Source organism: Hevea brasiliensis, chromosome 7 (genome assembly GCF_030052815.1).
Source record: "Hevea brasiliensis isolate MT/VB/25A 57/8 chromosome 7, ASM3005281v1, whole genome shotgun sequence".
Taxonomy (NCBI): domain Eukaryota; kingdom Viridiplantae; phylum Streptophyta; class Magnoliopsida; order Malpighiales; family Euphorbiaceae; genus Hevea; species Hevea brasiliensis.
In genome coordinates, this window is record NC_079499.1 from 94131342 (window position 1) to 94158069 (window position 26728).

The 26728-nt window shown below is 32.2% G+C and overlaps 3 protein-coding genes and 1 long non-coding RNA gene across 6 annotated transcripts; 3 read left to right on the forward strand and 1 right to left on the reverse strand.

Annotated features, from left to right (window-relative positions):
* Positions 1-28: 28 nt before the first annotated feature.
* Positions 29-1008, forward strand: LOC110633394 (uncharacterized). The gene is made up of 2 exons (XM_021781977.2): positions 29-621; positions 730-1008. Exons 1-2 carry the CDS (start codon positions 29-31, stop codon positions 878-880), a joined length of 744 nt encoding a protein of 247 aa, XP_021637669.2. The 3' UTR covers positions 881-1008.
* Positions 1009-2678: 1670 nt separating this feature from the next.
* On the forward strand, positions 2679-4034 carry LOC110633412 (uncharacterized). Its single transcript, XM_021781995.2, is given in 2 exon segments — positions 2679-3683; positions 3685-4034. Coding segments are annotated over 2 exon segments (852 nt in total). The 5' UTR covers positions 2679-3046; the 3' UTR covers positions 3900-4034.
* A 325-nt stretch (positions 4035-4359) lies between these two features.
* Positions 4360-11128, reverse strand: LOC110633411 (filament-like plant protein 7). Its single transcript, XM_021781994.2, has 6 exons — positions 10653-11128; positions 10424-10578; positions 8901-9045; positions 6260-8768; positions 6046-6106; positions 4360-5231 (listed from the first exon to the last, which is right to left on the reverse strand). The coding sequence occupies exons 2-6, from the start codon at positions 10517-10519 to the stop codon at positions 4731-4733; spliced, it is 3312 nt and encodes a 1103-aa protein (XP_021637686.2). The 5' UTR covers positions 10520-10578; positions 10653-11128; the 3' UTR covers positions 4360-4730.
* Positions 11129-18431: 7303 nt separating this feature from the next.
* Positions 18432-22157, forward strand: LOC110633382 (uncharacterized). Of its 3 annotated transcripts, none has more exons than XR_009150084.1 (4): positions 18432-18616; positions 20911-21126; positions 21234-21339; positions 21854-22157. It is a non-coding gene; the product is annotated as an uncharacterized LOC110633382 (long non-coding RNA). The 3 variants fall into 3 exon arrangements; XR_002490825.2 differs by having other exon boundaries at positions 18433-18616; positions 20969-21129; XR_002490824.2 differs by having other exon boundaries at positions 18437-18616; positions 20969-21126.
* Positions 22158-26728: the final 4571 nt, after the last annotated feature.

The following is a 26728-nucleotide window of genomic DNA, read 5'->3' on the forward strand; positions in this document are numbered from 1 at the left end:
CTTTTGGCTGCAGAAAGGAGAAAAAAAAATGGCTGCTTGTCATCTCCGTTCAATCAGCTTACCATATGGATCTCATCCTCTAACTGCAACTATTGAGGAGCATCTGTACAAGTTGAAGGCATCACAGTCCTCCTCAATATTCCACAAATTGAGTGGCCTAAAGAATTTGTACGAGTGTGTTGATGATTTGCTACAACTGCCACTGGCCCAACAGTCTCGCTCCCATGAGAGGCAAAGCCAGTGCGTAGAAAATGCATTGAATGGATCTCTGAAGCTCTTGGATTTGTGCGACTCCATGAGAGACTTTTTCTCAGATATGAAGGAATGTGTGCAGAGGCTTGAATTATCTCTCAGCAGAAGAAAAGGCGGAGAGTCTGGCTTGACAGGTGAAGTTGACAAATACATGACATATAGAAATAAGTTGAACAAAGCAATTTGCAAATGTCTAAGAAATTTGAAGAAAAAGGAGAGGAATTGTGCAATGGCAGATTTGGACAACAACTCCAATTTGACAAATATGATTAGCATGCTAAGAGGAGTTCAAGAAATTGGACTTGTGGTGTTTGAGTCGATCTTATCTTTTATTTCTCAGCCAAAGGCAAAATCAACATCCTCTAGCTGGTCTGTCATCTCAAAATTATTGCAATCCAAGCATGTGTCATGTGAAGTGGAAATCAAAGCCAATGAAGCAAGGAAGATTGTTGCTGAATTGTTTATCCTGAAGTAAAGCAAAGACATCAGTATTTCACAACTTCAAAATGTTCTAAAAGGATTAGAAGCACTGGAGTCAAGCGTTCAAGAAGTAGAGGAGGAGCTGGAATGCATCTATACCCAATTGGTGAAAACCAGAGTATCCCTTCTCAACATTCTGAATCATTAATGTTGGCGTTTCCATCAACTGCACAACACAATTTTGTATCATAAGACTTTCACTCTAGTTGTAGATATATGTACAGATAGAGAATGAAATTCAATACAACATGCTAAGATTGATAAACTTTCCCTCAATTTGCCTTCTCTCTTCTCTTAACATACTAAAAGTCTTAAATTCTATCTTCGGAATTTTATATTCTAGTTGATAGAGTGTGTTTATATTGTTTAGGAGAATAAACATGCTATTTTTGAAGGTGCCTTGTCACTCACTATTTATATCCACATTCAATGGAAGTGATCAGAGGTGAACTGTGTGTGTAACATGATATCTGATTCTTGGAGTACATATATATTTAACAAAAACACTAGCCATAGGATGAACACCACTCTATTGTAATAATGCATCATTCTCAATTAATAGCATATCCAAGATATGTAATTTAATTTTTAAATATAGTTGTAGTTATGTTTAAATTAAAGTAGAATGACTTACCAGTGAGTGTGCTTTCAGAGAGAAAGCATAGCCCATTTCAGGTATAGCTGCACAATCCACGAAAGAAACACATAAGAGATAAAGGAAAGAGCCAAAACACAAACAGAGAAAAGCAGTAACAAAGGTTTTGGTTGGGTTTCAGGGTTTGTTGAAGCTAAACAACAATCGTAATACGCAGCTCCACAACAATGTCAAGAAACTGATCATTAAATCCCACATTGCAAAAAGTTTTTTTTTTTTTTTTGTAAGTAGGTTTTCACTTTTCAAGTGCGAGTTCTACCTATCGGCTTGTTTCTCACGCCCATAAGCGTGAGTCGTTGTAAAGACTATTCATTCTGTAATCTCCTCGGTGAAATAAGAACTTCCTCGCTAATGATTGCTTCTTCTATTCTCTCTATGTTCTTTCTGTTGTTTCTTCTTGAATCATAACACTCACTCTCTCAGACTCATTCCCTTTCAATTCTCTCCCTCATCCTCACTTCTTTTCCTCAGTCCCTCTGCTCACCGCTCGCCTCAACCATCCGCCACCTCTCTCGATGATAAATTGCCTGCAAACATTAAGAATAACAATCTCGTTGCAATCCTTCCAATTTTCATTATTCATGTGCTATGTCATTGTCCAATGAAGCATACCTCAAATCGCTCCACATTCGCTCATGCCCTAACCCCTTTTGCAAAGCCTCAATTATGTCTTTTGCAATCAAACGGACCCTCAAGCTCTTTGGGTGTATTGCGGGCATCATTTTCTCTGCTTTCATTTGCTCGAATTGGTGAGAAACAGAAACAAATTGGATAGAACTTTTCGTGACAATAAACAGAAACGAATCGATATTTTTTTTTAAAGATATGGAAGGGCAAGCCTTACAGTGCGTACCCTTATCCCTTATTAGTTTATCCCTTTCTAAATGGGTAATTTTATCTATTTGGCTTTCGCCCTCATCCAGACAGAAGTGCTACCTTATTCAATCTGTCCCCCTCATCTTTATCTCCTTTTTAATATCAGATTATATATATTTAAAAAGAAAAATCAGCTAAATTGACCCGCAGCCATATAGGTGGATCGTGTTTCACCGTTGGCAACCAATTCTCATCACCTCTTGTGTGATTGAATTATTAAATTATTGAATTAGTTGTCAAGATTCTTCTTGCTTCCAGACACCAACCATTGCAGCGAGAGTTGGTCAAGAAAAATTATGTGTAGGTTCTTTATTTGTCTGGGAAGGAAGCTGCATTCTGCTCGTGGATTTTTTTTTTTTTTTTTTTTTCGGTTGCAGTTCATAGGCTTCTAGACATGCAAACAAAGAAGGAAACAATTCTATCAAATAAAAATTTTAAAGCATTACTTGTTTAGATTATCTTAATAGAATCATAGTATGCATGCATGGATTCAGGATCTGCATGTTGGAAATGCGGAGGCATGGTATTTTGTTTGACAATATTAAATTCATTCATCATGAATTTCTTTAATCACACGCTTAATCACAATACAACAATGATGAGACATTGGTGGGATTGTAGCAAAACTCAGCACATTACAGCCAACTTAGATCAGGAAGATGAGATTCTTAGCTCTCTATCTCTGCTATATATAAGAGGTTCAATGCAGTGGCTTGAGCTACAACCAGGACCACCTCTACATTCAAAATCTTGACAGGTTTTTTCATTTTGCAGAAGGAGAAAATGGCTGCATGTCATCACCGTTCAATCAGCTTACCATCTGGATCTCATCCCCTAACTGCAACTATTGAGGAGCAGCTGTGCAAGTTGAAGGCATCACAGTCCTTATCAATAGGACACAAATTGAGTGGCCTAAAGAATTTGTTCGAGTCTGTTGATGATTTGCTACAGCTGCCACTGGCACAACAGACATTTTCCCATGAGAGGCAAAGCCGGTGCGTAGAAAATGCATTGAATGGATCTCTGGAGATCTTGGATTTGTGCGATTCTGCAAGAGACTTTTTCTCACAGATGAAGGAATGTGCACAGGAACTTGAATTATCTCTCCGAAGAAGAAAAGGTGGAGACTCTTGCTTAACAGGTGATGTTGATGCATACATGGTATCTAGAAAGAATCTGAACAAAGCAATTTGCAAGTACCTAAGAAATTTGAAGAAAAGGGAAAGGAATTGCACGACAGCAGCCTTGGACAATAACTTCAATTTGACAAACATGATTAGCACCCTAGCAGAAGTTCAAGAACTCAGTCTTGTGGTGTTCGAGTCGATCTTATCTTTTCATTTCTCAGTCAAAGGCAAAATCAAAGCCCTCTGGCTGGTCTATCGTCTCGAAATTATTGCAATCCAAGCGTGTATCATGTGAAGTGGAAATTGAATTAAATGAAGTAGAGAAGATTGATGCTGAATTGCTTATCCTGAAGTCAAGCAAAGACACAAGTAATTCAAAACTTCAAAACCTTCTGAAAGGATTGGAGGCTTTGAAGTCAAGCATTCAAGAAGCCGAGGAGGAACTGGAATGCATCTATAGGCAACTGGTGAAAATCAGAGTATCCCTACTCAACATTCTGAATCACTAGCGGTTCTGCTTCCATCAGCTGCCCAAGTCCAACACAATTTTTGTACTGTAATTCTATTCCAAATTGTAGATATATGTACACATGGAGAATGAAACTCAATAAAAGTATACCATGATTGAGTAAATTTCGTTCTAATTGCCTTCTCTCTGTTTTGAATTTATCTTCTTTTTATATCCATGTTCAGTGTTAAGGGTTTCAGGTTTCTAGCGTACTAGTTATCAGGGAATGCTATTAACTGAGATTAAGAGAGAATAGATTGGAGAAAGAATAATCTTATTTTTTTTATTTCCATTTCTTTCCTAGGGAAATTATACAAGCCTCTTTGCGGTGACTGATTTTTTGAGCTCCATTTAGCTTCTAAATACGTAAGAAATTAAAATTTGGAGAGCAATAATAAATTTTCCAATTCTTCTGTCATCGTGTCTGAGGATCATCCAAGATTTAAACTTCTGAATGTGCCTGAAGGAGTCAAAGAATCTGGTACTAGATATGCATCCAGAAAATATATTACTGGAGAAAGATGTACAGAACTGGGTATAAATGACTTTACATGAAAATGCCGTTACACACAAATGATGAAAACTAACCTTTGCAATGTGTTTTCTATGAACAGCAGGTACAGATGATAGCTATGCACACGATAGCGGAATGTCATTTTTTTTTCCTGTGGTACATAAACTTGTCTATCCGGCAGTTGTATATACAGAAGGAATAACTATGCAAAAACTCTCCCAAAAGATTAACGAAAGGCAGAACTTATTGCATCAATCCCCAGCTTCACAACAGAACACCGTGCGAACTTTATATTCTATATTATGATTTGTTATGGAACTAATGGAAGGGGTGGTTTCCTGCTGTTGGATTTCTCTTTCTCCAAAATAACTTCCTCCACAAACTTATACCTCCCCTTTTATTGCTAGGCACAATGGCCAAAGAACTAATTGCAACATCATCATCCTGGTGTTTAGCTCCATTCAAAATGAAGATCTTTTCTAAAGGTTCTATAACCCCATTGGAAACAAAGGCAGAACTATAGTTGTCACTTTCTTTGATTTTTGAAGATTTAATATCCTTTGTTGCAGCATTATCCTCTGCTAACATCTGATCTAGAAGAGAGCACCTATGGTTCATGATCTTATCCTTGGGTGTGCTCCGGGCTGTGCTTGTCAAGATGGTGACAGGGGCAGCATTTGTATCATTGGAAGTAGAGATGACCTTGTCAAACTGGGCTGCTTCACTTGGTGTAGCCAATGCCTTTAACTGCTTTCCTAGGTTTCGAATAGTCTCTTGGCACTCTGCCAACTTTTCTGAAGCAGCTGTTATCTCCCAATCCTGCAAAATTTTGATCAAGTCCTTCACTTAACAAGAAGAACAAGTATGGTAGGTAGGTAATTTAGGCAATTAAAAAGTAACAAACATGAAAATTCTGATGTGTCAATAACAATGATTACTCACAAGAAACTAGGTAAAAGCTAAATGTAATAAATATCTTTCAGGATTTTTGTCATTCCTTCTTTCTTATAGAAGAATTATCATGTATATTGCATAAAAGGAAGACGGTTTTCAATCTTTTCAGTTTTCAGTGATGTTTGATATAGCCAGTGAGACTGTGAGAGTCACAACATAGTTAGGTCTTGGGAGGATACCATAGTCCCATTCTCAACAATTTGCATGGATTAAATGTTTCTCATACTCAAACCCTCATCCTCTAGGTTGAAACAAGACAAAACTATAGAACTAAACAATGACCGGTCAATGTCTTTCTCAATGGTAACAATTTATATTCTTCATGGCTACACACGTAACTTCATCCAACTAGGAAAACTAAGGTGAATTTTAGATGGGATCCAACATCCCATTGCTAAAGAAGCGAAAGATACGAAATAGTGATTATGTGGAGTTTGCTCCTGCTGGGAAAAAAGCACGCACTTATCTCAAAGACAGATGTTAAGGTCATATACACTCTTAATATTAAAAATACTACTTTAACATTTAAAAAAAAAAAAAAAAGACGTTATAACTTACCAAATAAATCATATGCAGCATAAGGAATTCTTCAACTAACAATTTATTGTCAAAGCTACGAAAACATAACAATCCAACAGCAAAATATCTGTCTACACATGTTAAGTTGATATGAACTTACGTTTCGAAGTTGCTTTTCTTCCTGATGGAGTTCATGACTAGGGATTGCTTTCTTCGTTACACTGAAAATAACATTATCTACATGAGTTCTCTTTCCAGTGAAGGGATACTATTAATAACTGCTATCTCCCTGTATCATTCCAAAATCTATTGGATGTCCCAGGGAGGACAGCCTGTATATTCACAAAAAGGAAAATGAAAAATTTTTCCAGTACCTTTCAAGTTGGAGCTGAAGCTCAAGACATGTGGCCTCCAATTCTTCACAGCAGCTGTTTTTGTTCTCCAGTTCCACTTCCAAGGAAGAAAACTTCTGGCGAGCCTCATTTAACTCTGCTTTGGCCACTTTAAGCTGTGTATCAAGATCTTCTTTCATCAACTTGTGATTTTCACTTTGATTTTCGATAATTGTTTTGGACATTTTGAGAGTTATTACTTCTTTTTGCATGCTTGCGATGGTTTTCTCTGATTCCTGAAGTTGATTCATCAAGGATTCACTCTTATCAATAGCTGATTGAAGCCTCCCTTCCAAGTCTTTCTTTGAAGATTCTATGGCAATCAGTTCATCTTTTAATTTCTTATTTTCAACTCTAACAGTATATTGAAATTCATCCTTTTCAAAACAGTTATGAAACCCATTTGAAGTAGCAACCATAGACAAATCACAGAAAAGGCACAATTTATCCACTTCTGAAAATTGACTACTCATTCCAACCTCTGGTTCACTTTCACTTCGCGATTCTTCCCAATCAAATTGGTTCTTAATTGCATCCCTCATGCTTGAGACATCTTGAACGGAAAAGCAGTGGTTCATAGTCCAGTCCAAAGCATTACTTAATTCCTGAGCAAACCTGCTGACATCAGACTTTCCATTCAACAGATCATAACAAGCATGGACAAATTGCTGCAGTACAACAGTCAGTTCAGAGGTCCTCCACTGTAAAACACGAACCATGTAGCCTGAAGATGTCTCCAAATTCTTATATGGAAAGAAATTCCCTTCCTTTCCAGACAAAGTACCTGAAGTACCATAATTGGGTAAAGTGATCCGTTGAACATGCTCAATTATATTGTGCAACGATTTTCCTAGATCTGACTGGAACTTCTGATTATTCCCATCTGTCAACAAGACATCAACATCATTAATTCCACAAGATGAATCCATCAGAAAAGATTTATCTGTAGGCTTCCAGGAGATGTAACCACCAACTTGAGGGGAATTTGATGCATCAAGATGTTTTGAGGTCTCCCTTGTATCAAGACGCTCTCCAGGGCTCCCATTACTTATGCCTACCAAAGCTACTTTAACATCCTCCAGTATTTCATCAGGTTTTCTTTGTGTGATTCGAGTTTGCTCCAGCAACACTTTCAGAATATCCTGAAGCCAGTCAGAAGCTTTAGCAATCATTCCATCCTTGGACTTAATTACCAGGTTTGATGCCCTAGAGCCAGACCCCAAAATTGGAACAATCTTCTTATCAGTTACCTGTGAGAGATTCCCATTCAAATCAATTTCCATGGGGCTAACAGTTGCGTTAGCATCATCAGATGGAACATGAGGACTTCCTGACTGCTTATCAACTGAGACTATTGCAAGTTTTTCCATTTCCACAAAGTCATCCATCAGATTTATGTCTGAATCTCCTACAGTTTTAACTGCAGGTGACTCCCTTTGTTTCCCATTTTTGAAGTGCTCCAACTCTGAAATCAAAGCACAAGCCCACGATTCAGCACAGCTAACCTTATCATCACTGCCAACATCAGATACTGTGGCCAGAGAGAGCTCATGTGGCACAAGACCACTCCTTGAAGGCTCCAAGGTTGTCTGGCCTTTGGACAACTCATCAAGATGCGATTCAACTTGTGATAATTTGGAAGCTGTGCTAGCATACATGGTTCTTGAAATTTGAAGTTCATTTGCTTTTCTATTAAGGGCTTCTTTGAGAGCCTTGTTGTCTTCTTCCATGGCACATAACTGTTCAGTCAGAAAGTTGATCTTTTTGCTGGGAGTATCTGGGGAGTTGTCAACAGCATTGTCAACAATTAAACCACTAGGACTAGAATATGTTCTTCTCCTCCTCATTTCTACTGAATCTCTTCCCAATATGTCAACTTCACTTTTCATCTTTGCCAAGGCAGCAGGGCCTGGCAACCGCTTGCGAACAAGCAGACGTAGCCTCTGACATTCTGATTCCAACTTTGCAATTTTTTTTGCACTCTCCAATTGATGCTTATGTGATGCATCAGCTGTTCTACGATTAAATTCTCTCTCCTCGTTCCGAATCTCAAGCTCCTTCTCTAGAACTCGGACTTCATATTTCAATGAAGCATTGTCTTTCTCTACAGATTCTAACCTAATCATCAGAGCATTAAAATCCGCTTCCACCTGAGCCTTCTGTTTAGTTAGATCTTCAATCAACTTTTCTTTTGCCAAGAGAACATTACTTAGATGAGCATTCTCAACGCCTATTTTTGCAAGCCTTTTACTGGTCTCTGACAACTTCTCCTCCAAAATCATTTGGGACTTCTCATATTCCCCTGATACCTTCATCACAGCATCATGAACCCTCTGCTCCTGCTCTTCTCGAACAAAGCACAGCTGTTGCATGCACTCCTTGAGGGCTGCATCCAAGTGAGTTAATCTTTCTTCTCCAGCAGCTCTCTGCTGTATGGCTTCATCTAACTCTTGCTTTAGAGACACTGTTTTGGCTTCTGCCCCCTCCCAACCTACTCAAAATTAAGAATTAGAGGGACAGTAAAGACACCATTTTACATGATGTATACAAGAAAAATAGACAAATTGACAACAAATAATCTCCATGAACGTATTTTGGCAAGGAAAAAGGTTCAGTAATTTACCTGTCGTGGCTTTCTCCACCATCTTTGCATGTTTCTTTACAAGATCAGCTTTAGCATTGCATTCAGATAAGGCAGAAGAAAGCTTATCATTTAAACTTTTCAGGTCTTTCTCCAATTCTGCCTTATTATCCAAAAGTGTCTGTATCTGCAAGAAACAAATAAATATATATATATAGTAGTAATCCAATGAGTTAGAAATGATTTGATATGCATTTTGACCATTTTGGACCTTGGGGAACAGATTTTGAAGTTGCCTTGCATATATCAATATTAACTCACCAATTCTTTTCAGTCAAAAAAAAAAAGTAAAAAACTCTTTACACCACTTGATTTTGTGATCTCTCTCAACAAATTGTTTAGCTAAGGCATTTCCACAACCACATATCACAGTTATTCTTTTTTTATTTTTATCCACAGTGGGGGTTGCCCTCAACCCAGAAGCAGCACTAGAATTGTAGTTTTGGATGGCCAAAGTAGAAACTAAACCAATGAATATGAATGAAATAACAAATTTTGTGGGAAACGTTGTTATTTTTTATTAACTTCTTCATATCACCAAGGAAACTATTGAAATTTTCAAAGGCTTCTTTTTTTTTGGGGGGTTGGGGGGGGGGGAGGGGCGCGGCGCCTGGGAGGGGCGCGGCGCCTGGGCGGGGCCGTGGTTAGTTTTATGTCAGATTGATCCCAAAACACCTTAAAGAATTTAGCTTAAGGCACCCAAGCCAATGGTTGGGTTGCATATCACAATTATTTTAATATTTTATTGGAAAGTCCCCACAAGTAAAAACACCATCAAATTGGCAGGCTTTGGACGAAAACACCATCAAATTGGCAGGCTTCGTCGTCCAAAGCCACCAAAACTTTTGTAAATAAATGAAAATATACAGTATTTAGAGTTTTGCATCATCACTTGAAGACAGATCTTCAAGTCTCAAAGATAGTTAATATTTGGAGACTCCACGTACAAATATTAGTCTTTGGTAGTTCCCTCTGAAATGAATTTGTCAACAGAAAATGAACTTCCTTTTTATTACTCATATTTTGAACTGTTCTCTTATCATAATTTTAAAATTGGTTGAAGGATTGATGTTAAATCAATTGGAATGATTACAGATTTTAAAGTCAAGCATCCGCATCAAGCAGAGAGAAGACTGGCCGCCTACTCTAGGTGGCATCTCCATAGTAAGATAGATTCAGAAAAAGCAATCTACAATCCAGTAGTAATGGTAAAGGTCATCACTTTAGAATCTCTTTAATAAACAGAACTCTATGAAGAACAAAGTTAGAGCATAATAATCCAGCAGTCAATAGCTGAATCTCAAAGTCCATCATGCATTTGGGAAAGAAGAGCCTTTTGGTGAATATTTGTGGAGCAACTGAAAATTTTCCAAGAATAACTCAGTAACCTTGTCTGTGAAACGGAACTACAAATGACAAGAATTCACAGAGAAAGGCCTTCCCTAAAATCATGCAATGCTTACAACATTGAATTCCACGTTTTATGTTAACAGCTCGAATTTTACCTCTTCATTTCTATTGGGAGAGAAGTTTACTTTGTCAGTTGCAACAATCATCTTCTCCGTAGATTTCTTCCTCCATAGCCATGTCTTCTGGTCCATTATTTCTACTTACTCCAACTTCAACACTAAAACACTTCCTAAAAGGTAACTAAAAAAATCTGCATTAAAAAAGAAAAACACCATCATCAAAAAGAAAATTGAAGAATCAAGAAGAGCAAGAACACTCTCTCACCTCTTAACGGTACAAATACAATGCGAACAGTGACCAAAATCTTATCTTGCATGGATCATCAAACCAAAAATGAGAAGTTTGAATTATCGAATAGAAAATTTTGAAATTGAAACAAAAGAAAAGCTACACAGAGAAGCAAAAGCAAACCCTGAGAGACAAAATGAACATCATAATGTGCCTTGCTCCGTTCCTACCGAAAAATAAGAGACCCAAGACGAGAGAGAGGGAAGAGCAGATAAACCACAGCTAAGAGAGAGAGAGAGATTGTGATCACTGTGTGAGTACGTGTTTGGTAACGAGAAAAAGCAAAATAGGGGGCACAAAGTAACGTGCAACAGAGAAAGTGTGCATGTAAATGTGTGAGTGCGAATTTTTAAGAAATACGAATGGGGATCAAGGTGGAGGATAGGTGTCAACGATCAAACTGACGTTGCTACTCATAGTGTTACATAGAAGTTGGCTTTTTGCGCGGGGATTTGATGGGACGGACCGCAAGAAAGAGCGCGGGTCTTTTTGTCCGCTGGGGCTCCTTTCTCCCACGACCAATTTTTTGGATTCAAGAAAATAATTAATGTTTATTTTGCCCTTTACTCAAAGAGGTTGAAAGTAAGATGGCAACAAGTATTTTTAGGTTTTAGATCCGATTAAATTTTATTAAAATAAAATTATGTAATGTATAATTAAAATAAATTTAAATTTAAAAAATAATATTTATATTAAATTTAAATTTTACATTTTAGATACTCGTTGATCGAATTCATTTATATAATAAATAATTAATTAAATATGAAAAATTTATTTTTATAATATTTATAAATTTTTTTATATATCTTATTTTAAATAAATAAAATTAAAATATTTTATAGAATTATTAAATTTTTAAAAAATAAATTATGAATATGTTGCTCACATAAATTTAAAATAGAATGTTTGTGTGATATATATATATTACATAGATTATTGTGTAAAATATATAAAGTTAAATAAGTTTGAGTATTATTCAAATAATGATATAAGTTTTAATAGTTTAACATATAGTTTAATTAGAATTAAGATAAGTTTAGATATAAAAAAATATAAATCTGATTCAGTTCAAGCAAAGTAATTTTTATGAATATCCTATTCATTTTCATCCCAAATTGAATCAGCATTGAATCAGAAGATTAAGAAGTTTTTCATTAAATTATTTAATTTTAATATAAATATTTTGAATTTAATTTTCATTGATATTTAAACTTAAATTATACAATAACTTCACAAAAGTGAAGTTGGGGAATCATCAAGATAGAAAAGAAAATATATATAATTCTGTTTGAAGTGTGTTGACCCTTAGCTCACAAGAGAGAGAGAGAAAAAAATTATATAATTATGTTTTCTCAATGGAGTTGGCAAGGATATCAACTTGGAATGATGTGTGAGGAAGTTAATTAGTTTCTAAGATATTGCAACTTCCATTATTGACATCTTAGTTTGTGATTGTTAAGTGATAACCCAAAGTAGGTGATCTCTTTACTCTTGGTATCTCTCTTTGAACTTTTCTTTTAGCTTGATTTAAAAGATGATAGTGATGCTTAATTATATATGCTTATGCTTAATGCTCAATGGGTTTTTGGTTGATGAGTGGTCCCTTTGATTTTTCTAGCATATTTCGGTTGTGATATAGCACTTACAACAACTACTAATGCCTTTCTTCTTCTTGCTTAGCATCTTGTCAGTCACTCTTTGTTTTCTTTCTTTGCTAGCTAATTTGCTAGTAATTATCACCCATGATAACTAAATTTTATTAGTATTTTTATTAAAATTATTAAATTTTATTTTTTTTATAAAATTTATTAAATTTTAATTTGATTTCATAAAAGCTATTATAATAGAAATTGAAAATTTTCATATTAATCTGTTAACCCATCAACTATTTTACAAATTAAATGACCTAACTGATGATTGTTAGTAAAGAAAATACAAAGAAAATGGAGAGATTTGATGGCGAGGGGAGTAACTAGATGTGTTTTATGTATTCTGTTTTATTCTTTTTTTTTATAAGAAAATAATAAAGATAATTTTATTTGTAAAATAATTAATAGATATTAACCTAAAAATTTTTAATTTTCAATCACAGTAACTTTTAATAAATTCAAATCAAAATTTAATGAGTTTTACGAAAAATAAAATAAAATTTAGTGACTTTTATAAAAAAAATCATAAAATTAAGTGATTGAATGTAATATTTATCCATAATTTACAATTATATATAATATTTTTCGAGTTTTTTTAATAGAATTAGAGAAATGAGTATTTCGAACTGACACCTGTCAAGTTGAATAGTATGCCTTTACGCACTAAATTAAGGCTAGGCTAGGCTTTCAATCTCTTAGTATCTTATCGTTAATGCTATCATATGCATGTCTATATTATATACTACGTACCAATCACAATTTCCACACGTGATTTGTAGAGTAATTATTACATTATTATTTTTACGGTGGATATTTTATTAATTGTGAATTTTTTTTTACATAATAAAAGATATTAAAAAGAAAAAAATTATAAATGTTAGATGTAATATCCAAGTCCTACGTGGGAAAAAAATTTTCTAATTTAATATGTATATAAGGATTTTAGTGAGTGTATAAGGATTAATACACTTGTGATAATTTTTTTTTTCTAATAATAAGTTTAGGGCAAGGTATCTCCATCCTAGGATCAGGGAGAGTTTACATATTACTAAAGATTTACAATAGGATTTATGAATTGTCCACCCGCAAAGAACTCTAATAGCGCAAGATATAGCTTCATCTGAAATAAATTCACCCACCCCCAGGGGTCAAAAATCACATGACAAAAGAGGCAGAAAGCTACCAATAATTTGCGGTTTCTTTGGAAGCTATGATATTGAGCTTGCATGCATATGGTGGTGGGCCGCAACTATAAGTGTCTTCTGAGTGTTGTTAAATGCTATTTACTTCTTACCAAACTCCTCTGCTTTTTTGAAGAGTGTAATAAAGAACAAGTACTAGAGGCCTCATGTTGATGACAGTATAATACAGTATTATAGAAAGAAATAAGCACTGAGAGGACACAATTTGTTGCAGCTTCACATCGATGACATCTTCCTGCCAGGATCCTTTTCGCACGATCGCTTTCGTTCATGCTTAGTCTTGTTTGGTTAGAAGTCGAGCCACCCACATATATACAATCAATGTATCCTTTGAGTGATTCTCTTGCTCTTATTTTGCTTTGCAAGTTAATTCTAACTTGCATTTCACCTTCCCGTCAATTGTTTGTGCTTGTATCAATGTATATTGAAAAAAATCAAATAGAATCAAAGTAATGATTCAATAATGTTTTGATGTGTTTTAAATTTTGGATATATTTTTTATGGCCGAATTATGATTCGATTCAAAAAAAGTCTATATGCAACTCAAATGGAATATATCCAATGATTGTAAATTATTATTTTTCATTATAGTAGAATTTTTACTTGCGTCTTGTCTATGGATATAAATTTTACAATTGAATCACGTAAAAAATCTTGTGTTTTTGTTTTCTTCTTTCTCTATATTTTGATTTTATAATTGCTTGTGTATTTTAGATTCGTGTGCTTATTATAATAAACTAGTATTAAAGTGACTATGTGCATACAATCTAGGGTTACTGATTGCATTATCCTTAATAAAATATGAAGCGAAGAAATTTAATGAATGATTGAGTCTCATGATGAAAAAACTAGTGCTAAGCATTCAATCGGTTCAGTACCAAACTGAATAAACAGAAAATAAAATTTCATATGAAAATAAAAACCAAAGCAAACTATGTAAAAATTTGAACCAAATTATTAAAATTCTGCTGTGATACTAGTATATAAATATATTATATTAATTAATGAAATTAATATTATTAAATAATTTATAAATATTGAGTTTCAAAGTTGAGCTGAACTCCTCTATTTGCGGAATTTTGATATTTTTTTTTGTTAATTTAGCCTAAATTATTTTATAATATTTTATGTCATTTTATTTTATTTATCATGCTTTGAAATTAGGCCTGACCATGAATTTAGATGCAGTAAAACTTTCTACGAATTTTATGAATTTTATATTGACTCAAGTGTCAGTTTGACCCACAGAGTTAAATCGTGACAACTATAAAAGAAGGGGAGTTGTACAAAAAATGCTATGATGGGTTATTGAGATGCCTAGTTATCATCAAGTCAATTAAAATGTTGAAACAAGTGTATGAGGGGGTGTACATGGGGCTCATTAAGCTAGGATCAAAAAGTGACTATTTCGGAGACAGCTACTTCTAGCCGATTATCTTGGAAGACTACATCAATTACTCAAAGGATTGACAAGCATATTAGAGATAAGGTAGCTTTCAAAAGGTGTCAGGGGCCAATCTTCATCCTATTATGAAGCCATGCCCACTTAGAAGGTAAGCCATTGACATCGTTTACAAAATATTTCCTGTCTCGTTAAAACGCCATCATTTTCATCACAATGGCTAATGTGAAAATCTAATTTATTATTATTTTTTAATAAAAAAAATTAAAATTACTTTAATATCCTCACATAAAAACATCCCTCGCTCCTTCATCTCTTATCTATCCATTTCTCTCTCCCATCCCTTCATCATCCTCCCTTCCACCTCCTCATCTCTCTCATTACTCGATCGTTGCTTCAGGCAAGTTGGTAGCCGGCATCACCAATCCTTTCCTATTAAATATAAAAGAGTTCTTCATTGTCAATCTAAAGCAAAAACTCAAATTTCCAAAAAAAGAAATTAGTCACCATCGTTTCAAAGGCATGACCCATCAAACTTTTTATTTGAAGGTTAAATCGTTCTTGAAATCGTTTCATTTAAAATATTAGTTTTATTTCTACCAAATTGAGTTTCCCCATGCTTGAATTAGCTTTAGACTACATTTTCCTCCATAATTGAGTATTTCGATTGAAGAGTCTCTCATAGGATTGGTGAAAAGACTGGAGCTTGGTAAGAACACTATTGTAATTGTGCATTTAGGGATTGATTGGATAATCAAGGCCATTGACTTGCAATTGTAAGTGGTTCTCAGAGATGGTGGTTTCAATGGTTCATAGGGTACAGGATGATTAGAGATTTTCAATTTAAAAAAAAAAAAAAAGAAAAACATAGAAGAGAAATGTTTAAATCCTACTAGTCAAAAGAAGTGGAAGGAATGAAGATCTGGTGAGGTCATTGATTAGGGGTGAGCATTCGGTTTGAACCGAATTTAACTGAACCAAACCGAATTAAATTATAAAAATCGAATTTTAAATTTTAGAAATCGAACCGAATCGAAATGGGTGAAAAATTGAATCGAATCGAACCGTTCTATTTCGGTTCGGTTTGGTTTAAACCGATTGGTTTTGATTTTTAATTAATTTTTTAATTTAGACTTGATTTTCAAGTCATTTGGTCTAATTTTAACTTTGATTTGAACCTGATAACCATTAATCAATGAAATTAAACAATTAATATATATAAAATTAAATATAATTCATAAATTTCCCATAAAAATAAATTAATTCAAAAATCAATTCGGTTCGATTTGATTCAATTTGAATATATAAATTACTATTCAATTCGATTCGGTTTAACTGATTTTTTTCTCTTTAAAATCGAACAGAACCAAAATAATTGAAATTTTTATAATATAAAATTGAATCGAACCAATTGAATTTTAAAACCGAATTGATTAAACTGAATTAACTTAATTCGATTTAATTTTTCAATTTAAATGGAATTTTACTCAGCCCTGTCATTGATTGCTTGAAGATGAAGGAATGAAAAAGATTGAGCGTAGATAATAGAGAGAGAATATTTTTATGTGAGGGTAATAAAATAATTTTAAATTTTTTATTAAAAAATAATGACAAATTAGATTTTTTTTAATGGATAAACCGGCTATAATAAATGATAAGAAAATTTTTATTAATTCAATTTTAATTGAAGAAGTTTTATATTATAAATAAAAATTTAAATATCATATTATAGCGTCCTAAATTCAATGATAAATTGCACCAATAATCGATGAATGTAGTGAATATATCATTTTCATCATAAATTTTAATTCGTTACAATAAAATTCTTCAATTTTAATTATGTTTAAAAAAAAATCTCTTAACCTGTTAACATATAAAAAAAAACATCAATTTATTATTTTCGCACTCTCTAAAAATTACTATTTTTTTTACTTTTCTCTTTTTTTTATTAAATTAATTAATAATAAATTATTGATAACATTTTTATTTTTAATAAAATTAAAATTTATTAAGTTTATTAGTAAAGTTTCTCATTAATTTATATTTTTATTTATTATTTTTATTATTAATTTAAATTTTATTGAACTTTAATTAAGTTTATCAATAAATAATTTTATTTGCACCTTTAATTTTAGAATACTATATTCTAAATTTTATTTCAACTAAACAATTTAATTTAAGTGTTAATTAGTTTATGTGTCCCCTTTAATTTAAAAAAAAAATAATTTTTTAAAATATAATTTGAATTAAACAGTTAAATTTAAGACTCGGTACATTGACTTCATTAATGAATTAAATAATCACCATCAATTAAATAAATTTAGGAATCAAATGGTCATTTTACATTATAAAAATGCAAAATTACTAAATAATCCTACTAGTTTTTGTTGTCTCCCCTCACCCCCTCTTAAGCTACCTCTCCCCCAACCAATCTCTTGGTGAACATAGTCTTGCTATTTGGCAGCCAAATGAAGGAGATCCCAGAGACCACTTTCATGACTCAAAATTCCATAGAAAGGGCACGAAAGAGCATCAAGCAAAACAAAGATTCTAAGTTTGGTAAGTTAAGGGTATAAAAGAACTAGAACAAGAGATTGCTAATGATGCTAATGTTGCAGCAAAGACATAATTTGAGATTGTTAAAACAAGGCATGTTTTTGCAGTTTCAGAACCAGATCTGTTAATGATGAATTGGAAACATTAAAAAAGTCGTTGGATGCTTTACCATCTATTGGAGAAGGGATACTCACCCGATGATATGAAGACGGCGGGAAGAGGATTTGAAATGAGAACGGGGAGATAGAATGAGTTGTATTCAAGAAAATTAAGGGAGTTGGGTCATACACTGAGCAAGAAAGGGTCTAGATTCTTCTTTTTTTTTTTTAATTATTATTCTAATAATATTTAAAATAATATTTTATTATAATATCTCATCTACAAATTATCAAAAAAAATAACTCTATATATTTTATTTAATAATAATAATAATTAATAAAAATAATAAGAATTAATAAATAATATATATAATTAATAATTTTGTTAATAAATAAAATAAATAATTTTATTAATAGTTAATTATTAGTCAATATAATCATAAAAATGTGAGAGAAAATGAAAAATAGTAATTTTCTTTTTTAGAGAATGTCAAAATAAAAATTTTATGTTTTTTTTTTAATCTGTATTATAGGTTAAAAGATTTTTTTAAATATAATTAAATTGAGAGATTTTATTATAATAAATTAAAATTTAAGGATAAAAATGAAATAATATAGTAAATTTAGAGATGGTTGGTGGAATTCAATTAAATTTAAGAATAAATTTGATATCTTCCATTTGGGCTTTCATGATAATAGACCCTGGAGAGTTGAGTCCATGGGCTCTCACTTCAAAAGCAGAAAAGAAGGGTCCAAAGTCCAAGCCTTGTGAGGAAGCCACTGGCCCAAGAAGGCAGAGCAGAAGCCGCCCGCTTTCACCATGAGTGGGTTCGGGATCACATTCATTGGTGGGCTGGCGGGTAGGCACACTATTTTGCTTTCCATATGCTATAATGCCCTTCCCTGCCTCCCTCGCTCTCTTGTCCGAGCCAGAGAACCCACAGAAATCTCCAGTGCCTCTAGCTATTCAAAAGCTATAAAATGGCAAAACCCAAACAACAAAAGTCCAGCATACCCATGAAGAAACCCCCAGGTATGTGTATATTACAAATTACTCCTCTCTTTACTCTTTGATTTCTCTAATTTCATTTCATTTTGTTGATCAAGTACAACTATTCGTTATGTTCTATTGATGTAATCGAACTTTGAAGTTCCAGCACCTGTTGATTGAAGTAGCTTTTTGAAGCTGCTCCATGTTCTTTTAAGGCCCTATGTTGTGTAATTTATTATGGGTTTTTCCAAGTTTCGTATAAGAGGTTAATGAAAAATGATGTACCCAATAGAGACACTTATTACCGGAGGGGATTAGGGATCATTGCATGATCCAGATGTGGCTGGTGTATTATTTGTCATTTTGCTGAGACCGTTTTGTATTGTATATGGTTGTGGTTGAAGATAATGAAGTAGGTGAGACAATGAAAGAAACAAGGTTATTTGTGATTGAAGTAATGCAGTAGTCGAGACATTGAAAGATGCTAACTAATTTCTGTTTCTATATGCATATATATTTATATACCTACTTTGGACTAAGGTTTGAGCTCTTAGAATAATAGGATGAGATTCATGGAATGGGAATGGGCTATCTTGATAGTGTGGCCATTGAACCAGACATATGCATAAATATAATCGTGCACATACACTCACTTTTTATAAGTTAAAATTCCAGTCAAGGGCAACAAGTCATGCAACCAAGTGGAAAGAAAGAAACTCATTTTCACAAGAAGAAATCAACAAAATTACATTAAAAACATTGACAGAAGATAGTCCATTAGACCAAAAAGAAGGGATGGACTTAAGGGGGGCTTGAAGGGTTAGAAATTATTGAATGCATTTGATGCACGTTAACATATGGAGTTCACCTGAAAATGTGGAAACCGGGTTCCATATGAAAGTGAGAAACGGTGTACCTATTTGTAATGCACTTGGTATATTGAATAATCTCTCTTGAAGGCTCATGATACCACACAAGATTTTTATTTTGAATTAAGTGTACTTTGGTAAACTGAATATTCTAAATTATCAATGGGAATAGAGAGGGAAATTATATTTCCTTTAGAATATTAAACTTTTGACTGCTTCAGTCATTAGCTTTCTGTCCTCTAATTTTAATTATAACTTACATGTGCTTTCGGTCATCTTTTTCTCTAAAGGCCCTCCTCTGTTTTTTTTTTTTTTTTTGAAAAGCAATAATTTCAGAAATTTGTTTGTTTTATCTGAAGTTTTTTTTGTTTAAAAAAAAAAAGAAGAGGAAAATCTGCTCATCTTTTAAGTAGTTTTATGGTTTTCTACAAAAGTAAATTGAACAACACAAGTGCAACCATATGTTTTGATTGGCAGAAACTACATATTCCTTGCAATATAATTGTACAATCATTGCTACACGATTAGTGCGCCCTGCAAGAAAGCATGTGCACTGAATGCTTGACCATTCTGTCTGCACATACTACGTGCAATTGGAACACACCAACTATATTATGCATTAGCACGTGATAATCACAATGATTTAGAATAGTGCTTACTATCTCACCTTTTCCTGCAAGATTAATTAGACCACCTGATTGGAAAGATAATCCACCAAATATAGCTTGCACTTAAGATGGTGTGGTCATATTAGTTGCACACCTGGCATTTAACATGGTCATTACCATTGAGGAAAGGAGGATTGAGGATGCTGCTAACAGTAGTTGTATGCTGCCCATTATAGTGATGTCTTTGGTGATAATGAGCTGGGAAGTCTTGATCGAATGATAAAAGAAATTCTATGTAACCAAGGGAAGCTGATTTTGTCTTAGGAGCTGAGTTGAGCAAGAAGTACATAATGGCTACTATTTTAGGAAAGATAAGAATTCTGATCTGAATGAGTGATATGCATTTGATATTATTGTCATTTACATGTATTTGCGCAAATTTAAGATGTTGACGTGTTGTATAACATATTTCTTAGATGACATCATCACAACAACAGGGATGCTTTAGAGATCAGGGGGTGCTGGTTTACCCAGGGGTGTGCAATTTTCTGTTTAAATTGAAACACCCAACAGAACCAAATCAATTCAGATCAATCAGTTTAGTTTTTCAGTCTAGGCAGTTTGGTTAGGTTTGGGATTTTAGATAATTTTGGTTTTCAGTTTGGTTTTTTCAACCCAAAAAAAAAAAGAGAATCGACCAATATATGTACATAAAAGGCCTTCTTTTTATATGGCTTATGTATATTTTGTGTAGGCCCAGCCCATAGACTAATCTCAGCCCATGTGAATTGATTTTTATGTATGCTGATGTTGATTTTTATGTATGCTGATAATTTTGATATTTTTCTGTTTGGTTCAGTTCCGTTATTTCTTTACTATTGATTCAGTCTGGATTTCAAGGTCAATCGGTTTTTCAGTTTTGCTTGTTAGGTTCGGTTTGGAACTGAACAGACTGAATGCTCCTCCCTAGGTTTGCCCAATGAGAAAGGATTGAGGCATCTGCATGAGCTGTTGAGCTGCTGATTTGACCCTGGACTGAATGAATGATTAAGTTAAATTAATTTATCTACTTGAGGTAGTTTGTGCAGTGCTCCAGTTGATTTCTCTTTGCCAAATCATAAATAAACAGTTGCATTCTAGATGGTGCAACATGTAGTTAACAGAAGTTTGTCTGGGATACAGGTGAAAAAACAGGGAAAACAGGCTGATATCACTCAATTCTGAGCTCAGCTTGATGCATTGAACCTAAAAGTTATCCAAGTTACTGCTGATGGTATTGTTTCTTCAGGTTTGTGTTTACAGATGACATCATATGTTCATTCCTCTTAGTGTATTCACTATCTAATGTACCTTTGCTTATGTCCATTCCTCATACTGTATTCACCATCTGATATCTGCTAGGCCATTGCATAATACAGAGTCATAGACATATGAGACTTCTATTTTTCTCCCCCCCATTATAACTTTTGACGTAGGAAATGTTCCACATTCTACTACCTAAGAAAAGAATAGTTAATAAGTGTTGTAAATGTGCTTTAATGCCATTAAATGCCTGTTTGGCATTGTGGTTTAAGGGCCAAAACTGCTTTTTAAGGAAAAAAAAAAATCATTTTAGATGCCATTGAATAAAATTATCAAGAAAAAACTGTTTTGTTATTTTAGTGTCTAATGATTAAAATTTATCAAATTTAATTTTAAATAATTTTTTTAATACTCCTTAATTAATATATTAAGAAAATATTTTTCTCAACAGTAATTTTAACAGCGATGCCAAACACACTCTGAGTTGTTTACTCTTATAGTTCGCAGGGCCCATGCAGATCAGTTAGAAGATAGTGAGAGTCATTAATAATGTTGTTGACGTTTTCACCATGTCCTTGTCCAAAGGACCTTTTGAATTCCTTCCATCTAAGCTTGGGTAGGTTTTACAAAATACATTTTAAGGGAGAGTATTAAATTATTCTGAAGTGTATTTTCCTTGTTATCCTTTTAAGTAGTTTCCAAGTGGTTATGTAAATAAGAAATAAGGAAGATATCATTTTTTTTATTGCATCATATTTGATTGTCTCAATAAAAGGGGTGTTCAACAAAACCAAATTTTTTCTATTAGAGTCTCAGTTGTTTGCTTGGGAAATTGCTATGAATTTGTTCCAGTTTTTATGCACAAGTTAGATAACAAAACGTGGGTTTAGATCCAGCTTTTATGCACAAGTTGATTACAGAAATGCGGATTTAGGTCTTTAGGTTCAAGCAATCCAATGAATGGAGAAATAAAACTTTGAAAATGGGTCAAGTTGATGTATTAATAATGGTAGATGTCGAGCTTAATCTTGAAAAGCACTTCTGCTAATTATCATTTCTTTTTATTCAACTAAAATAGGAGATGTAATTAGCGTCCGTCACATTGAGATTGGATAGCTAAAATTACTTTTTGAGGAAAGAAAAATATCATTTTAGGTCGTTGAAAAAAGTTATTTTATTATTTTAATGATTTTATAATTAAAATTTATTAAATTTAATTTCATATTATTTTTAATATTTTTTAATTAATAGATTTTTAAAAAAAAAAAAAATCTGAAATAGCAATACTAAATATGACCTTAAACAGGGCATGTGGGCTTAATAGCTCTGCCCGCTATTTATATCTCCTTGGTTCTTCTAATTGTAGTTAAATAGTGCAAATCTTGAAATCCTACTTGCACGGTGGGTCCTAATGCCCAAATCCTTAATAAGGGGCTTAAGGTTTGGCTTGAATATTTTCTCTCATTTGGGTTTTGTGGATCCGTAACATTGTCCATTCTTAGGGCCGACAAGAGCCGAACGCAAGCTAATTATGGCATGCAAAGGAAAAGAGAACCTATAGAGACTCTTAAAATTTGCTCTATTCTAATTGAAGCAAACAGATTTTGTTTCTAACTATTAACCCATTTCTTGAGTCATCAAAAGTTAAAAAAAAAAAGAGGAACGAGCCAGAGAGGCATCATAATCCTCATAACTAATAGAGCATGAAGATTGAGTACCAGTTAAAGACCCTATGCTTGCTTAGCTTAACCTCAAAGCTAAAAATAAATGCTAAAACTAGAAAGTGGATGAGTTGGGGTTGCGTCAAGAACCAAGCTTCTTTCAAATAAGGAAAAGAGTGTAGACCCCAAAAGTACATGGCAAGCAACAAGAAGCCCCAGTCAATTATAGGACTTTAATTGGTAAAAACCATTGAATACGTTTGATTTCAACCCATTTTCTTAATATAGAAAATAAGATGGTGGCTTCCTCTGTTTTGATGGGTGCTTGCAACTATTATTGCATGGTGAGATGACACTCTTTTACTTTTGCTTTTTTGCAAGTGGGTATTATCTTATGGAAAAAAAATTAAAGCAAAAGACATCCTTCCTAAATGAGGAAACTATGTAGCCCCCCTCCTCTTATCTCAATGAGAAGTTTTCTTTTTCCCACATAGGACTATGCAATTTTGACAACCACTATGATAAATAGTCATTTCTTGTTGAGTGACATAGCCTCCCTTTCCTTAATTTTTTTTTTTCCTTAATGTCTTCTAGAACTCCTAATATAAGTTAATCACCTAATATAAGTTAATCAGGTAAGAAAAGAAAAGAAAAGAAAAAAAAAAGCTTAACATGACGTAGAGAAAAGTAATATTAAACAATTTGTAATTTTAAGGTATCGATGCAGAATTAGTATTTAATAGAATTAAATGGTAAAAAATAACCTGTGTAATTAACTCTAATTAGTCTGAAATTGGCTTAATTAATTGTTATTTTCTCAACCTCACCTAGTTGCCACTGATTTTTGATAAGGTCACTAATTCTCCTTCTCCTTTTTTAAGCAAAGATAAGCATTAACAAATGTCAATATTGAATAAGTTAGGGAAAGACCTCCAATACTATAATTATCCTTCTCCATCTCCTTGATTAGTAGAGAAAGGAAAGGAAGCTTCAAGAGCTTTTTATTTACATTTATTTATGGTATATTTTTTGCTATACAAGATTCATATTAAAGAAAAATATAGTACTAAGTGTAGGTAGAAAGAGTTGTAAAGGAAACTTACAATACTACATGTTATATAGCATCCAAGTAATGTTAATTAATTTCTTGAGATTGAAAAAAGCTTCTTTTTTTTTAATTATTTCTCTCATACTAAAATAAATATCAATATTAAACTCAACAGAAAAATTACATATAGAAAACTTGAAAATATTTTTATAAAAGTCATTTAATTCTATGAGTGTTTTCATAAAAGTCATTTAATTTTATTGGTGTTTCTATAAAAGTCACTGAATTTTAATTTTTTTCATTAAATTTACTAAATTTTAATTTGATTTTATAAAATTTACTGTGACTTAATTTAAAAGTTTTCATATTAATCTGCTAACCTGACAATTATTTTATAAATAAAATTATTTTATTTTATTAGTTTCTTAAAAAAAAGAAAAAGAAGAAAGACAATGCGCATCTAGCTATCCCTCTCGCCATCGAACTCCTCCCTTTTCTCTATTTATTTTTCATCAATAATTACTAATTAAGTAATTTTATTTATAAAATAATTAACATATCAATAAATTAATTTAAAAACGTTTAATTTCTAATTACAGTAACTTTTATAAAATAAAATTAAAATTTTATAAATTTTATAAAAAAATAAAAATTTAATAATTTTTATAAAAATATCAATTAAATTAAAAATATCAATTAAATTAAGTGACTATGTATGATAAATATCATATTATAGCATTCAAGTAATATTAATTGATTTCTTGAGATTGAAAAGTTTTTTTTTTTTCAATTATTTCTCTCATACTAAAAGAGACATAAATATTAAACTCAAAAGAAATACAAAAATTATATATAGAAAGCTTATAGGCATGATAAGTAAGAAATTTCACCTATAAATTTTTCAACTTTAAAATATTTAATTGTTGTATATCAATTAAATATTTTAAAGTTGAAAAATTTATAGGTGAAATTTCTTACATGCCTATAAGCTTTCTATATATATATATATATATGTCTTAAATAGAAAACAAGAACAGGTAGGGCAATATCTCATGTAATTCACTAGCTTTTCACAATAATAATGCATGCCACCTAAAAGAGAACGAATGGCTGGAGATGATTGGCTTGTCGTGCCCACTTTGGATACCTAATTTTTTATTTTTTTTTTTCTTTTCAATCTTTCCAAAGTTGGAAAGTTTTCTTCTGCCTCTTTCTATTAAACTTTAAAAATCAAAACTTCATTTGGTAAATATTTTTATCTTTTAGTTCTTTAATTTTTGTTTTTTTACTATTTTATTTTACAATAATAAAACAGAATTTCCATAACCTAAAATATAACATGCATAGAAATTTTCATCATTCATTTCATTTTGGTGAACCATTTAATCAAAATGAACCCAAAATAATGGCAATTTTTATTTTTTATGACTAATGATTTTTTTTCTTTTAGTAGGTAAGAATACCGCATATTTATCTTAGTTAAAAATAATATATATATATATATATGTATATGTTTGTGAGTGTGAAGATTAATACTTATCAAATATAATATAGAAAGATTAATAAGCGTTAAGTACAGTGATAAAACTCATTATACTTTCAAGAGAAGAACTAAATTCAATCATTGAAAAGATATTATTAGAAGGGATAATCACAAACCTATATGTGAATCATAAAATGAATCAGCTAGAGATGGATATATATAGTTCGATTTAAAATTAAAATTGGTAAATTTTAAATTGGTTGAAATTATATTAATTTAATTTAGATTGAAATTACTCGATCTAATTTAAGATTAATATTGAATTTTTTTAAAAAAAATAACAGTTAAATTTATTAAAATTGTATTGGATCGAAATCAGAATCAAAAAGACAATTTTATTTAATTTGATCCCATAATCTTAAAATCAAAATTGACCCTTTTTTTTCATTCTTTAAGATAGATTTCTACTTAAATATGTGACTTTGTTTTTCCTTTCACATGATCAAATTAATTAAAAAAAAAATAAATAGGAATATTTTTTCATGGTAAAAGTAAATTCAAGACATATATGTTTTGATAAATGAATTGATTAGATATGGATCAAATTTAATTTCTTTTCACAAACATGAGCATGAAATAGCTATGCCAAGATTTTCTTGTCTCCCAACTCCCTGAAAGGATCAAACAAAAGGGTCCTTCGAGCAATAAAATTATTTTCTAATACTGCTTGCAAAATGAAATAATTTGTGTGTAGTGCAGGTAGAAATTGAATTGTCTAATAATGACATGATCATCATCCATTTTTATGATAGATTGTACACTAATAAATGTCATGTGACTAGCATGAGCACACTTTGGTTGTGTGAAAGGCACAAGGCAGGAGGGTCCATTGATGTGCAAGTGCAACTACGTCCTCCCTTTGCTATCCTATTCAATTAATTAATACTCTTATTATGAAATAAATAAATTTTAAATGTAATTAAATATATTAGTAAAAAAATTTTAATTACAATGTATTGTGAAATTATTAGAAATTAGATGAAGGGGTAAAAAGAATTATAATGTTGTGTTACTTATCATCAAATATTTTACTTATAAAAAAAAATTATATTCTTGTAAAATAATAAATTTTAAAAAAATTTTAATTTCAAGCACAAAATTAAGTTTACATCCAAAAAAAAAT